The sequence below is a fragment of the Marmota monax genome, unplaced genomic scaffold (genome assembly GCF_021218885.2).
Source record: "Marmota monax isolate L192 unplaced genomic scaffold, Marmota_monax_Labrador192_F-V1.1 WCK01_AAM20220418_F8-fsc00008, whole genome shotgun sequence".
NCBI classification, from domain to species: domain Eukaryota; kingdom Metazoa; phylum Chordata; class Mammalia; order Rodentia; family Sciuridae; genus Marmota; species Marmota monax.
In genome coordinates this window covers 11,546,636-11,560,910 of record NW_026694432.1, presented here as the reverse complement: position 1 = coordinate 11,560,910, position 14,275 = coordinate 11,546,636, and the positions used below count along the sequence as shown (strand labels likewise).

General features: G+C 51.5%; 1 protein-coding gene across 5 annotated transcripts; it reads right to left on the bottom strand.

The window, feature by feature from the left end:
* Positions 1–2,247: 2,247 nt before the first annotated feature.
* Positions 2,248–9,953, bottom strand: Fhl3 (four and a half LIM domains 3). Of its 5 annotated transcripts, none has more exons than XM_046418879.2 (6): positions 9,851–9,953; positions 5,079–5,257; positions 4,796–4,970; positions 3,400–3,569; positions 3,116–3,311; positions 2,248–3,016 (listed from the first exon to the last, which is right to left on the bottom strand). In XM_046418879.2, exons 2-6 carry the CDS (start codon positions 5,232–5,234, stop codon positions 2,862–2,864), a joined length of 852 nt encoding a protein of 283 aa, XP_046274835.1. In that variant the 5' UTR covers positions 5,235–5,257; positions 9,851–9,953; the 3' UTR covers positions 2,248–2,861. The 5 variants fall into 5 exon arrangements, with proteins under 5 accessions (XP_046274835.1, XP_046274833.1, XP_046274834.1 ...); XM_046418877.2 differs by having other exon boundaries at positions 5,079–5,254; positions 9,789–9,951; XM_046418878.2 differs by having other exon boundaries at positions 9,789–9,948.
* Between the last annotated feature and the right edge of the window lie 4,322 nt (positions 9,954–14,275).

The window sequence follows — 14,275 nt, the reverse complement described above, 5'->3', positions numbered from 1 at the left end:
GAAGCAGAGGGTAGATGAGTGGTTGCTATGACTGGAGTTACGATTGGAAGTGACTACAAAGGGACCCAATAACACCTTCTTTTTTGGGGTGATAACGTTCTAAAATTGAATTGTGTTGATAGTTTTGTGTTTCTATTAAATTTGCTAAGATTAATTGAATCAAACACTACAAATGGATGAATCTTAAGCTGGGTGTGGTGGTGCACACTTTTAATCCAGCAACTCTGGAAGCTGAGGCAGAAGGATCTCAAGTTCAAGGCCAGCCTCCACAACTTAGCCAGACACCTTATCTCACAACAAAAATTGAAAAGGACTGAAGATGTAGCTCAGTGGTAGAGCACCCCTGGGTTCTATCCCCACTACATTAGAAAAAGAAAAAAAAAAAAAAGGATGATTTTATGGTAAGTAAATTATACTTTAATTATATGTGGGATCTGGTATGGGAAGGATCTGGTATGTAAATTATATTTGAGGATCTGGTATGGGAAGGAAATTTTCTTTGTATCCACCCAAAGTACAGCATCAAGTTGTTGTTGTTTTTTTCTTTAACATATGCATGTTACTTCCTCAATTTAAAAATAAATTGGATTTGACATGTCAAATCTTAAAAATGTTTATATTGACATAAATGAAAGAGTATTGTAGTTGTACATCTAACTCTTAAGTAGGTGGATCACCTAAGCAATGCCATTCTCTGTCACTTGGCCTCAGATCTGAATCTGTCCTTCCCCTAAACGCTTTTCTATCCTCACTCCATCAAGTCAATCACCAAGTTCTGTCTCCCTCCTTCTTGCTACCTACCTCATGACCTCCCACTACCCACTGTCCTAATGTCCTAACAGACTTGCTCATATTAACCCCTTAATCTGTTATTCATGCTGCAGCCAGAGTGATCTTCTCTAAAACTCTGACCCTCTCACTGCTTAAACATTTCCACTGGTTGCTTTATCCACAGGGTGAGGTCTGTTTAGCTTGGCATCTGGCTTTTCACGACCTGGGCTCAGCCTGCCATTTTATTCTCTTGGCACTTCCTCCAAGTGCAATTACTTGCTGCTTCCCCAAAGCACCAGATGTTTTCAGGCCTCCAGGCCTTTCACCAGCTGTTTTCTATGCTTGGACTGCTCTTCCTTAACAAGTATTTATTGAACATGTAGTAAGTGCCGGGAGCTGAGAAGGAGGGGTGAGCAAGGCAGGCACGAGCTCAGTCCTCAGGCCAGTGGGAACAGAGAAACAAACAAAAAAGTAAAAACTACAATTATTAATTACAAACAGGCGTTGGGCATTCATAAAGATTTGTTGAACTGACTCTAACTGGGCCCGGGATACAGTGTAAAGCGGACTAGAATCCCGGCTCTCTGGGGACTACCTGTGTGACTTTAGACGAGTCACTCTGGGAACCATCTCCACCTCTGTGGAATGCACGTAGTAACTAACGTCCGCCGCATTACACTACATTTAAACAATCACGCGGTTTCCGCGGGCCGGCCGGGCCTCTCCCCGCAGGGTCCAGGGTCTCCACCCGGGAGGCTTCAGGGTAGACCTGGGCGCGTACCTGCCTCGGGCACCAGACTGCCCAACTCGGCCAGCAACCGCAGGGGGCGCGGGGACGCTGGGATTGGAGCTGGGGGCGTCGGAAGCCAGGCGAGTGGAGCAGCGCCCCGCCCCATCTCCCCACTACGGGGGACAGCCCCCGTCGCTCATTCCCGCCTCCTCCCTTGAATCACAGGGGTGGGGGGGGGGCAAGGGGCGGGGCCATGACCCATTCATACTGGGAATCGGATCCAGATGTTCCCGCGGCGCGTGCAGCTGCATCCTTGCCTTTTTTGGCAAAAAACGTGCGGCCGCGAGCGTTCCCGGGCCGCCCCCGCTAATCCTTGGGAAGAGGGGGAAGGGGGTTGAGGGTCTGGGCCAGACTGGGGACCAGGACCTGGTGCTCGTATTGCAGGATTTATGCAGGATTGTTAGGGTTAGTGGAGGGGGCGATGTGTACCAAACTAAGAAATCCCACTGCCGTCTGGGATCTCCCCGAATCCCTCCCTTCTTCACACAAAAAACCAGCAGCAGCAGCAGCAGCAGGGGAGGAGGCAGGTCAGAGAGGGGCGGTAGCTGAGCGGGGATCTCCTTCCTGGGGAGACTTCCCTCTCCATGGCCTGTCCCCAGACATCCCCCTCAAGAAGTCTAGAAGAGCTTTAGTCTGCAAAAGAAGCTTCCTTTACCCTCTTATCCCCAGACAAACACACTGAGGCCTGTGCTTCCACACACTGCTTTATTGCAGAATCTGGAAGGGGGGTGAGCCAAATCCCCCTCTGCCCATCTCTGGGCAAAATGAGCTAAAATAAAATGGGAACATGCTTGGTGGACACGGGCTGGGAAGTACTCAGTACCTTAAGACCCTCTAACCAGTTATCTGATCTGCCCAGAGAGCACGAGCCCTAGGGAAAGGGGTAGGATGGAGGTGGGGTCACCCGAGTAGCCTACTTTTGAGGACTTCTTCGGCACCTGTAGGAGACCTAAAATCTATGTAGAGAAGTCTTGATTTATGGAGGCCTAGGCCCAGAGTCCAGGTTTGGAAGGTTGGAGTCTAAAACCCTGGTTTGGGAAAGGATCTTGGTCTGGGAACCCTGATTTTAGGGGAGAGGGCCCAGTTCTAGACTCCAAATTTGGAAAGCAGGCTTGCATCACAGAGGCTCCATAAGAGCCCAGATTCGTGGGCCTGGGTCAGGGAGTACCAGTAAGGAGACTGAATCCTGGAGCCCAGGGGAAACCCCATTCTGGGGGGAGGCTGGGTCTTAAGTGGTTCAGAAAAGGAGCCAAAGTCCTGGAGCCCTGGTTCGGGAAAGCCCAGGCCCAGGAGCCTTGGCTTAGGGCCCTGCCTGGCTGCAGCCTTGACACAGCACTTGGTCTCCGTCCGGCACGAAGCCTTGGCCCACCAGGGAAGTGGAGCAGCGGGCACAGGAGAAGCAGCTGTGGTGCCAGTGTCGGTCTTCAAAGGACACATACTTGCCTCCACCGAGTCCTGCAGGGAGGCTGGAGGTTAGCTCTGCTGATCTGGGGCAGTCCTGCCCCTCAGCCTCACCCAGTACCACATCCACGCCCTTGCCTGCACTCTACCCACCTGTCCCACCGGTGATGGGGCGTTTGCAGCTGCTGCACTTAGGTGCAAAGAGTTCTCCAAAACAGGTCACACAGTAGGGATCATCATCCCGAGAGGTGAACTGCTGCCCGGCCAGGGGTGTCTGGCACCCAGTGCAGACCAAGCATTCTCGATGCCAGGGCTGATCACGGTAAGTCACTCCACCCTGGGTCAGCGTCTGTGGGGGCAGCATCCTTCAGTGGGGGGGAGTGGGAATTCCCACCCCACAACAGGTCTTACCCCTAGCCCACTGGCACAGCCCCCACCTTGCTGCAACGGGCACAGCGAGGAGCAAACTTGTTCTCATAGCAGGGCACGCAGTAGTGAGCATCCTTGTCGGGCACAAAGGAACGAGATCCCAGTGGCTGCTCACAGCCGCTGCACAGGAAACAGTGCTCATGCCACGTCTGGCCTCCATACTCCAGCTTCCGGGAGCCTGTGGGGAACAGGAGTCCCACTCAGAGGCTATGTTTCAAGCTCCTGAGGTTCAGTCTCTGCTCCACAACCCGCTTGCCCCCACCAGAATGTATTCACTGCTCAAATGGCTTGAGTAGGGTGGTGTCCAGGAACATGCAGCAAGACTTCCACTATGTATAATGTATATTGCACATGCTAACCTCTCTCCAAACACCGGACATGATAGTTCAGTATGTACTAGGCCTCCAAAACTGGTCAAAAGTATTTTGGTGCCAGGAGCAGTGGTGCATGCTTATAATCCCAATGCTCAGGAGGCTGAGGCATAAGGACTGCCAAGTTCAAGGTCAGCCTCAGCAACTTAGTGAGCCTCTTAGCAGCTCAGCAAGACTCTGTCTCAAAATAAAAATGACTAGGGATGTAGCTCAGTGTTAAAGCACGCTTGGGCTTAATCTCCAGCACCAATAAATAAATAAATAAATAGATAGATAAATAAATAAACAAGGTTTTTGGCATGTATTAATCCTTTTTATGTTTCAGATAACTATCTTAACACACATCAAACCTCCACATAATAGGCATGTTGTCTTGGCATATGCTAAACCCTCATACACCAGAAGAGATAGTTTAACATGCACACAAGAGCCCACAAATGCTAGGAAAGCAAATTTTTGCTTACACGAAGTTCTAATGCCCTGGATATGATGGATTCACTACATGCTAAGTCCTTGTAAGTTCCAGGCATGCCATTCTCCACACATGCTGAGTCACCACACAGCTATTAAGCATGCAGGTCCCCATACATGTTAATCCTTGCACACACTAAGCCCTGATGCACCAGGCATGATAGTCACACACATCCTTAGCTCCTATATGTACCAAACATGCAGGTCTTCATACATGCTAAGCCCCCAGGTGTGTATTAAGCATGTCAGTCTGTTCGAACATGATACTAGCCCAGGTGTAAGGCCTAATGGTCCAGCCCACATTGAACCCTTAGGAAGGTACCAATTTGGTCAGTTTCTGCACCTGTGCAGCCACAGAGATGCTGATCCCTGTGCACAGTAAGCTTCAGGCATAGAGTGTTCAGGCACAAGAGATCCTGCACACACTAAATTTCTAGGAATGAGCCGTGTGTGCAGGTCTCTACCAATGTCAAGTCTGTGTGTGTATCAGACAGGATGTACAAAGACTACCCAGATGTCAGGCACTCCAGTTTCCAGACAGGATGAGCTGATGGGGACATACCAGGCATGACAGTTTCCCCACAGGCAGAGCACTGTGAAGAGAAGGCACTGCAGTAACAGTCATTGCACAGCAGCTCGCTGTCCTGGCAGGTGAAGGGCTCATCAGCTAGAGAGCGCTGGCAGCGACAGCAGCGGAAGCAGCCCTCGTGGAAGTGGCGATCCTCATAGAACAGCTCCTGTGGGGAGCACAACAGGGGCACTGGTGCCCAAGCCTGGTGGATCCATCCTTTGCCCCCTCCCACCAGCCTCCACCCAACTCCTGCCAGGCCTAGTCTGGTCCTTACCCTTGAGTCATGCCCGATAAGCTGCTGGCACTCAGCACAGGTGTTGGCAAAGGTGTTGTCATAGCAGGGCACGCAGTAGGGGCCACTGTCTGTCTGGATGTACTTGCGGCCATACAGGGACTCACTGCATTTCGCACAGTCAAATGCCTCGCTCATGGTGGTGATGTGCGTGAGCCCTGCTGGGAACACAAAGTGGGGCAGGGGTCACCTAGAGGGGCCGTAGCTTAGCCCTTGGCAAGAACTCTTTGCATTCAAAAAAGAAGAGACCAAGCATAGGAAATACCACACAGAGCAGGTAGGGATGGGGAAAGGGGTGCTTCTGGGAACCTAGGAGTTTTGCATTTTTATTTCTGTATTTGACTGTGGGGGTGGGAAGAGGTCAGGAAAAAACCAGGAAGCAGAAGTTGTTTTCTTATCTAGGCCCTGGCAGATCTAGGGGGAGGGGGCTTTTCCTGGGTCAGTGACTCATTTCCTGCCTCAGACTGAGTTTAGCCTCCAGTGTGTCCCTACTGTCTCCAGGGTGGCAGGAGCAGGGGGCAGCAGTCACCTCCTGACTTCCAGAAAGGGTATCTAGTAGATAAAGGAAACTTTACTAGAGCTCTGAACTGGGGAGCTTGGGGTTGTTCTGTCCCCCTCCCCCATCCAGGAAACAATGGAATGCTAGAGGGAGGCTGGACAGATGAATGGTGGAGGCCGGAAGAATGGTGGAGGCTGGCGTCCTCCTCTCCCCAGCAGAATCAGCCAAGCAGTAAGAAGTTGAGAGGCTCAGTCTAGGGTGTAAGCAGGAAGGAAATCCTGCAAGCTGGACTCAGCTGAGCTTCCCCAGCTGGACACTCTGCCCTTACCCCCCTCCACCCCTGCTGTGTCTCAGGTCACACCAGCTTGGGCAGCCCTGGCTGCAAACATCTGCAGCAGCTGTGGCAGCACAGAGGGCCAGATGTCAGATTTGCCAGCAAAAGGGAGAAAAAAAGGAAAATGAGATGGATGAGGAAGCAGAGGGGAACTGAGACAGACCAAGACGGGCCCCGTGCTACTTCCTGCCAGGCACCTCTCCTGGCTTCCTCTCTTCGAGGCCCCAAGATCTGCTCCCCCTTCATGATCCTCTCCCCTCCACACAGACAGCCTTTTCCCACCTTTTGCGAGAGAGTCTCGGGTTTGAGTCTTAGGGTAGAGGTGGGGGAGAAGAGGGCGAGGGCAGGAGCCAGTGGAGATCTTTCTCCTCCGTCAGACCCCCTCTTGGGTGGGGAATAAGACCAGGGGAACCCTGAGAGCCGCTTCTGTAGACACCCAGCCCCCCAACCAAACCTCAGACACTTTCCATTTTCTCAGGAACAAAGCATGTTTGTGGGATGAGGTCATCCACACAGCTGCCTCTGGAACAGGAGCATGGGGAGTGGGGGGGGCCGGTTGGGAAGTGGGGTTCCCAGTCCCTTCGTTCGGCAGCCAGTCTCCAAGTCTCCAGCCCAAAGTCAGAACTCGCTACCCCTGGCCTCCTCCACCTCGAGGCCTGCTCTCTAGGGGCTGGGATTACAGGTGGTGGAGAGGAACCACCAGGACCTATGGGAAGGAGATGTTCTCACAGCTGCAGATAAACCTCTGGGGAAGTTAAGACACTACAAAGGGACCCACCAACCCCCTTCTCTTCCCCAGGAGACACTATGGACTGGCAGTTCTGGCTCAAGTTGAAGGAAAAGCCCTTTTCTCAGCCACCCCAGTGGGAAATTCTCACCCACAGCGTTGCTCTGGCTTGGAGTTCAGACTTCAGGCGCCAGTAAATGCCCCAGGCCTGAAGGCCCTGACTCCTCTGGGGGTTGTGTTTGAAACTTCCCTTCCATACAGGGGAGAACACCCAGCTCACATTCCAGGCAAGGCCTGAAGGCCATCAGAGCTGGGATCTTCACAGTGGGACTCCTGAGGTAGGAGCTATGCTGTAGGGTGGAGGTTGCCACTCAGTCTCTCCCTGCCACTTTGGCCTGGCATATAAGGATTGCCTGGGCTGTCAGCCACTGGGCAGCAGGGGGCCACGCAGGTGGTATGTGGCCAAGCGTCCCTCAGGGAGTACCCTGGGCCCTTTCCTTCCTTCCTGGCATGGCTGGCAGTAGCAACCATCTTTCCAGGCCCAGGCTAGCCCTGGATCCGCCCCTGGGAGTCAGTCACCTCTGAGACAGGGGAACCCCAAATAGGGTATGGGTGTGGCTTGTTTCCTTCCCAGAATCCCCCATTCTCTTGGTCTTTCCAGCTGGGCTCTGGTGAGGACACAGTGAAGGGCACCATCAAGACCCACCTGTCTCTGCCCATCCTTCTCCCTCCCCCTTTCCCTGGCAAGGCTGGGAGGCAGAAAGAGAGCGGGAAGCCAGTCCTGTATTCCTTCCTGGCTGCTAAGGGGATAAGGTTCAGGGGAGACTGCTGGATCTGCAGGATGGCTCTCAACCCTTAATCCCACCAACACACACATCCCTCTACCTCACCTAACCTAGACACACATACCATACACAGTTTAGAATGGAGTTTAGAACGGCTGGATAACAGTACGGTGTACAGTGTATAGAGGCTTGAGCTATGAAATAAAAGTCTGGGATTTGAATACTGTGACTTTGGACAAGTCACTTAAGTGCCCGGAGTCTCTTTGGTCATCTAGTTAAATGAGATAATGCTACTCCCTCCCTCCTAGGATTGTCATCAGGCTTACATGTGATGATCTTTGGAGAGCACTTGGTAGCTAAGTCCCCAGCGAATGGCAGCTGTTTGCATTTTTACTATGAGCCCCTCACTTGTACTGTGGTCAGACAGAAGGCCTCATGCAGGCCTAGGTCAGGGAACTAGTCTGGGATGTGACCTGGGCATTCCCTGTGTAGGCTCACAGAGTATAGGAGGTCCCAGCCTTGTAGATCTCACTGAGGTGACCACCAAGACCAGCCATCAGCGCGACTCCAGTGAGCATAACTGTAAGACTGCTCATGCAGGTACACAGGTGTACACACCTGTCTGTTACTCTGCCGCTCCACAAGGTACATTCCCACCATCACCTCATTAGCTCTCACAAAAGACAAGCAGAACAGAATATCGCTCCTACTTTATAGTGGAGCACAAGGAGGCCAGAGACAGGGCGGGGCATGGCCAAGATTGCTCAGGTATCAGATCTCAGGTCTCCTACCATCCAGCCTGGAGCCCTTTCCTCTTCCTTCTCTCTAGAAATGTTTGGTAATGGGTGGAGGGGGTGGTCAGCTTTTAAAGGCAAGGGATATATACCAAAGCTTGGCTCTCCTGCCCAGCTGCCAGCCCTGTGATTGGAAGATAACCAGAAGCCTTTCCAATTAGCCATGCCAACTGCTCAACCCTTTTGTCCCCCCTCCTCACTGTCCAGGAGGACCCTGGCCAGGCCCCACAGTTGTGAGTCAGAATCAGAATAGATTCCTCCTCCAACTCCCAGGAGTTGACAGGAGACTTAGGGGGAAAACTAAAGTCCTCCCACCCCCACCCCTGTACCCAGGCACCAACCCCAAATTGCTCTCCCCCTTCCTCCCCTACAGGGCCTGGAAGTCAAAGCAGTTTAGGGGAAAGGGGGTGGGAATAGGATCTGGCAGCTGCTCTGGGGACAGGAGAGGAACAGTTCATTCACCCTGGGTCCCCCAGGGCTGAAGCAGCTCTTCCAAGATTAGAGTTTAAAAATAAGCTGAGGCTGTCTTGGTGGCTGTGTGCATGCATGAGGCTACTTCTTGATCTTGGTCTTACTGACTTAGGTCCTCTGCCTCATGGGGGATTGGTTAGCTGAGTCTCTTTTCCCCACAGCCTTGTCTCCCACTCTTTAAAGGCCTGGATCTCTCAGGGTCTGACTTGGAACTGTCAGTGCACCCAGGTCTCTCCACCTCCAGTAACTTACAGTCTCTGTGCCTAGCTTGGCTCCACTCAACATCTCTGTGTCAGGCACACTTAGGCTGGTCTCTTTATGTTTGATACAGATACATAACTCTGTATCTCTGACCGGCTCTCTCCCAGTGGGGCCTCCACTACCTGGATCTCTGTCTCCTGTACACCCAAGTCTTGCTTAGCCTTTCAGCGTCTCTAAAGGGCTGAGTGTCTTAGTCACCACCACCTCCATTTCTCAGTCTCTGCACCCAAATCTCTGTCTCTTAGCATCTCTGCATGCCTGAGTGTCTCTTTTTCCAGTCTCTGTAGATCTGAGCGGCGGATTTAGCAGGAAAGTAGCAAAACTTCAGCCTCCAAGGCCCTCCAAGGCCCTGGCAGGGGCCCTAGCTATGTGTTCACGGGGACCATATGCATACTTTTTCTTAAAATGCTGCACAAAATCCGGGTCTGCCCCATGCCTCAGGTCAGTCGCTGGGCAACTCTGTATGTCCAGTCTCTGCCCTTGTTTCAATGGTCTCTAGCCTCCTGTCCCGGTCTCAGTCGTCTCTCGCCCCAGCAGGCTTTCTGGGAGCCTCAGTTTCTCTAACCCTCCCCCTCCCCGGTCTCTCCATGGCTTTTCTACTTCAAACTTGGCCCCCTCCCCCGCCCCACTCTCGCAGTGGTCCCCGGCCGGAGCCGTGCAGTCCCAGCGGGTGCTCTCCAGGGCTCGGAGCGTCCATGGTGCCCGCGGTCGCACCTGGCAGGGGCAGGGGCAGCGGCAGCGGGCCAGTAGTCCTCAGCCCGCGCGGGCGGAGTGCGGGGGCCGGCAGCTGGGGCTGGGAGCCGGGTCGGTGGGGCGCTCACCTCGAAGCGGGCGCACGCGGCGCGGATGGGGCCGGGGGCCGGCGTCCCTCAGCAGCTCCTACCTGCTAGCCGGGCCGAGCGCGGCCAAGCGAGCGCGGCGAGGTTGCCGGCTGCGACCGACTGTGTGGGCGAGTGGGCGCGCGGCCCCAGGCCTCCCGAGGAAGTGCGCGCGGGCCCGCCCCGCCGGAGCCCGCCCCCGGCCCCCAGCCCGCCGCTGGGGCAGACCCCGCCCCCGCCGCACAGCCAGCCCCGGCCGCCCCAGCCCCGGCAGCCCGGCCCAACCTGGCTCTCCAGACTGCCCCGCGGCCCGGACCCCGCCCCACCGCGCCCCGCCCCTCCCTGCAGCCTCCGCTGCCCTCCCGCTCTGCGCCGCGACCCCGGCCGCAGCGGGAGGCTGCGGTATTCCACCCCAGGCAAGGGGTGCAAACCGGGATACATTTGGGGACTAGGAGCCCTTACGCCTCCTGGTGTTCGCCCCTCGCTTGCCCCCAAGTTCACCCCCAGGAATTAACTACACTCCAGTTTATGGAGGTAGCCTTAATACAGCCTGGGGGCGGGGGGGGGAGTGGTTTTTGACTCTGCTATTAAGGCCCTGTCAGTGATAGCAAGGTATTTTCTGGAAAGGGGATGAAGAGAGGTTCCCCCTTCCTGCCCACTCAGCAAGGCCTGACCTTCCCAGAGCTTTATTCCATAACTCGGAGTGGCAAAAACCTTGGTAACAAAACTTGGTAACCACCCACCCCCACACAAACCTCCTCCTGCATCCTGGCACTGAGGAGTCCTGCTTGTATCCACAGTGCCCAGGAATAGTTTTGACCTTTGAGGCCCAGGGAGACCCTAATCCTTGGCTCCATGATCTTTGGGCTTCTCAGGGAGGGGTGTGAGGGTATAGGGTACTTCAGGGTGGTGGAGGAGATGGGAGAAAACCTTTGTAGTTCTGACTCTCAGGCTTCCTCCCTGTGCCCAGCAGGGAGGAGAGGACTGGCATTTGCCAGGGACATGGGGCCCCTCCAGGTTCTTGAGGCCACCTCCCCTGGGATCCTCAGGCTTGTCACTAGGAATAAATAGCCTCAGGCTGGCGGGGAAAGCGGGGGTGGGGAGGAGGCTCTGCTGTGCTGTTTGCAAAACAAGAGACAACAAACTAACCCTGGAAATAACCTCAGCATCTCAGTGGAGATTCAGGTGCCCAAAGTCTCTCCCACACCCCAGGCAGCTCCTGCCAACCTCTCACTGCAGGCACTAACACCCTCCCAGACTGGGACTCTGGACGACCCTTCCCTGTGCATCATGTGCCATTTTCTGGGTCTAAAATCATCCTCCACTCCAGGTTTCCTTTCAAAAAAAATAATTGTTTATTATTGTTTCTGCCTAAACTAGGCATATTGGGTCCTTTTTGTTTAACACTGCATTCCCAGTACCTACTTCAATGCCTGGTACATAATAAATATGAACCAACGAATGAATGACACTACTTCAATATGGACCCCCACCTCCCCAGTTGGGACCATCAAGCAGTAGTGAACATCAGCCCATGGGTGGGCCCTTTCTCTGGGATTTGTCTTGCAGGTGTACAGGAACCGGAGAAACCAGGGAAAACTAATCTTCCTGATTGGAGTAGGTAGCAAGAAGGGGTCTGCTCCAGGGTGAAGGGAGGGCAAAGTGAGACGTCTTCAGAAAGGGAGGGGGTATGAGTGAGCAATAAAGTGTTGGATAAAAGAGTCTTGAGATCTCTTTTCTTTTTTTAATAGCTCAATTAAAAAAAATAATAATGCCTTTATTTTTATGTGGTACTGAGGATGGAACCAGAGTCCTGCCCATGCTAGGGGAGCACTCTACCGCTGAGCCACAACCCTAGCCCCAAGAGCTCTTCTCTGCTGAACAGTCTAAATGAGAGACAGTAGTTCCTGAGTTCTTATTTTGCACCAGTCTCTAAAACTTTATATATATATATATATATATATATATACACACACACACACACACACACACACACTTAATTACCCAACAACTTTATTAAATATATATTTTTATCCTTGTTTTAAAAATGAGAAAATGGAGGCTGAAAGAGATTAGCTTGTCAAAGCTGACACAACTAATAATAACAAAGTCAGGCTTCAAATCCAGATAGTCAAATGTCAAAGCCCCTTATGCCAAAAAAGAGCTTAATCATTAGGTTGTAGAGCATCTGCAGTCATTTGACCTTTGTAAACGGGTCTCCTCCTGTCTCAGCATTGTTGTGAGGACTGGATGTGAGCACACAGTAGATATCCAGTATGTGTCCCCCCCATCCCATTTAATTGTCAAGTGTTAAGGTTCTGCTGCATAGACTCGGAGTCTGAGGCCAGAGAAAATTAGGAGACCTCTGCTTTGAGCCAATCTGGGGAAGGGAGACTGGTCTAGGGCAGGGTGGACTGTGTTCTTTCCCATCTCCATTTTCAGCTCCCCAGTGGGTTCACATTTCCCTGCTCACTTTATTTCCATTGGCCCTGGAAGATGTGCCACAGGGAGTTCAGGGATCAGCCACATGGACTCCCTGTTCCTGTTCCCCATCTGTCTTCTCCCCGTCCCTGGGAAACAGGTGTGTCTGAGCCAGGGCTGGAAGCAGACCCTGAGTGCTGGATGAAGGGCCTTGGGTAAGTAGGTTCTGGTTGTCCCTTTCCCACCCAGGAAGTCCCCACACACCTTTGCCTATCTTCTGCTCAGGGTCCTGCAGCTGTTCTCTTACCTTTGAAAAGTTTTCAAAAGGAGGCCCTGGGTGATTACTGACAGGCCTCTAGTGGTTTTCTCTGATGCTGAATCACTCTCTGGTGCCTGTAACCACAAGCCCTCCTTCTCCTAAGTTAGAAGACATTCTTCCTTCTCTGGGTGTGTTGCTCACTCTTACCACTGCAATGCCTAGAGCTCTTGAAGGCCTCAGGGCTTAGCAGACACCTTCTTTCAAATCATCCAGAAACTTCCTTGTGATCTCAAGTCTGGCAATAGGTTTATGGGTGAAGAGGGTGGAACAAGTGACTCTCACAGAGCATAGGGTGGGGGCAGAGAGAGAACATGGTTAAATGCTGACTGTTTGCAGGATACCATGCTTAGACTGGCCATTCCTATGTTTAGTCACAAAAACCACACGAAGTAGTCATTGTTTTTTATTTATTTATGTTTATTTATTTATTTATTTTTATTAGCTACACATGACATTACAATGATCTTGGCAATTCATACATTTGAATCAATTGGGGTATAATTTCTCATACGAAGTAGTCATTGTTGATCATCATTTTATAGAGAAAGACAAGGCTCAGAGATTTTGAAAATGGGGTTCCAAATCACAAGTCAATAGATAGTAGATAGATAATCAATCCAATGCTGCTCCAGAGTCCTCCACCTCCAGAGCTGGCTTCTGCTGGCTCTGCTGATACAAAATATTCTTGGGGGAAGTGGCTGGGGCAGCCACCTGTTCGCTCTGATTGATGGCTGGTCTTTTTAATTAAGATGAGACTGGAAAGGTAGGCCAGATCAGGAAGGAGCTTGTCTGCCAATGCAAGTGAAAATTGAGATGGAATTTTTTTAAATTCATGTGACCCTAGTTGGGCAAGGCTGAAATGCAGAGGTAGGAAAAAACTTTCTGCACAGCAGATCTCAGCTACTTTTACTTTTTTTTTAAACAGAGTTATTGAAGGTGAAGGTGAAAATAGAACTCCATGAGGTGGCAGGGATTGGTCTGAGCAAGAGAGAGAGTTCAAGCCCACTTTTACTCTTTCATGCCTACTGGTTGGCTGGACTGGCCCCTCCAGGGACTCTCTGGAGATTTCTCTAGAGCTCTTCAGCTGGAGAGGTTGCCCACTGTCATAAGAAACGAAGGTATCATGTATGTATAATATGTCAAAATACCCTCTACTGTCATGTATATCTAAAAAATAAAACAAAATAAAAAAGAAATAATAGTTCAAAGTATTACAGGAATTAAGAAGTAATGAAAATTAAAAAATGAATGCAATTATAGAACCTGCTGAAGTTCAGCTTCACATAGTGGAAAAGAAATCAAACATCTCTGGAATGTTTTGCTGTGTTCAACTCTCTCTTTAGACCTAAAAGAAGTTTAGTAATAATAAATATAACTGATAGCTCCATTTTATTGTGAACCTAATCAGTTAAAACATATTTAATTCTCCCAACAATCCTGGGGGTACATTTAGCATTATTATTATTACCTCTGCAGACAGGGAGAATGAGGCTCAACAAAGCAAACTTAGCCTTTGCTGGTTGGGATCAGAACATGCCTCCATAGTTCATGGTCCTATTTCATTGTACCGCCTTTGGCACTCACTCTGCTTCCGCCATTTCCATGAGGGACTCAGAACTTTATAACTATTGCTATTAGGTGATTTCATTCTGTATTGCTTTACAGATATGATTCCTCAATTCAACTATGAGCCCTTTACATCCCTGAGAGGGTGGAAGTGCATGCTATTATTATATGGGTTTTATGGGTG

What these genes read in the sequence shown, in the direction of transcription:
- Fhl3 (XM_046418879.2), bottom strand. Translation starts at nt 5,234, where the DNA reads ATGAGCGAGGCATTTGACTGTGCGAAATGCAGTGAGTCCCTGTATGGC. An exon ending in TTATCGGGCATGACTCAAGG is followed by an intron (nt 4,971 to 5,078) that starts GTAAGGACCAGA and finishes TGCTCCCCACAG; the next exon opens with GAGCTGTTCTATGAGGATCG. An exon ending in TGGGGAAACTGTCATGCCTG is followed by an intron (nt 3,570 to 4,795) that starts GTATGTCCCCAT and finishes TGTTCCCCACAG; the next exon opens with GCTCCCGGAAGCTGGAGTAT.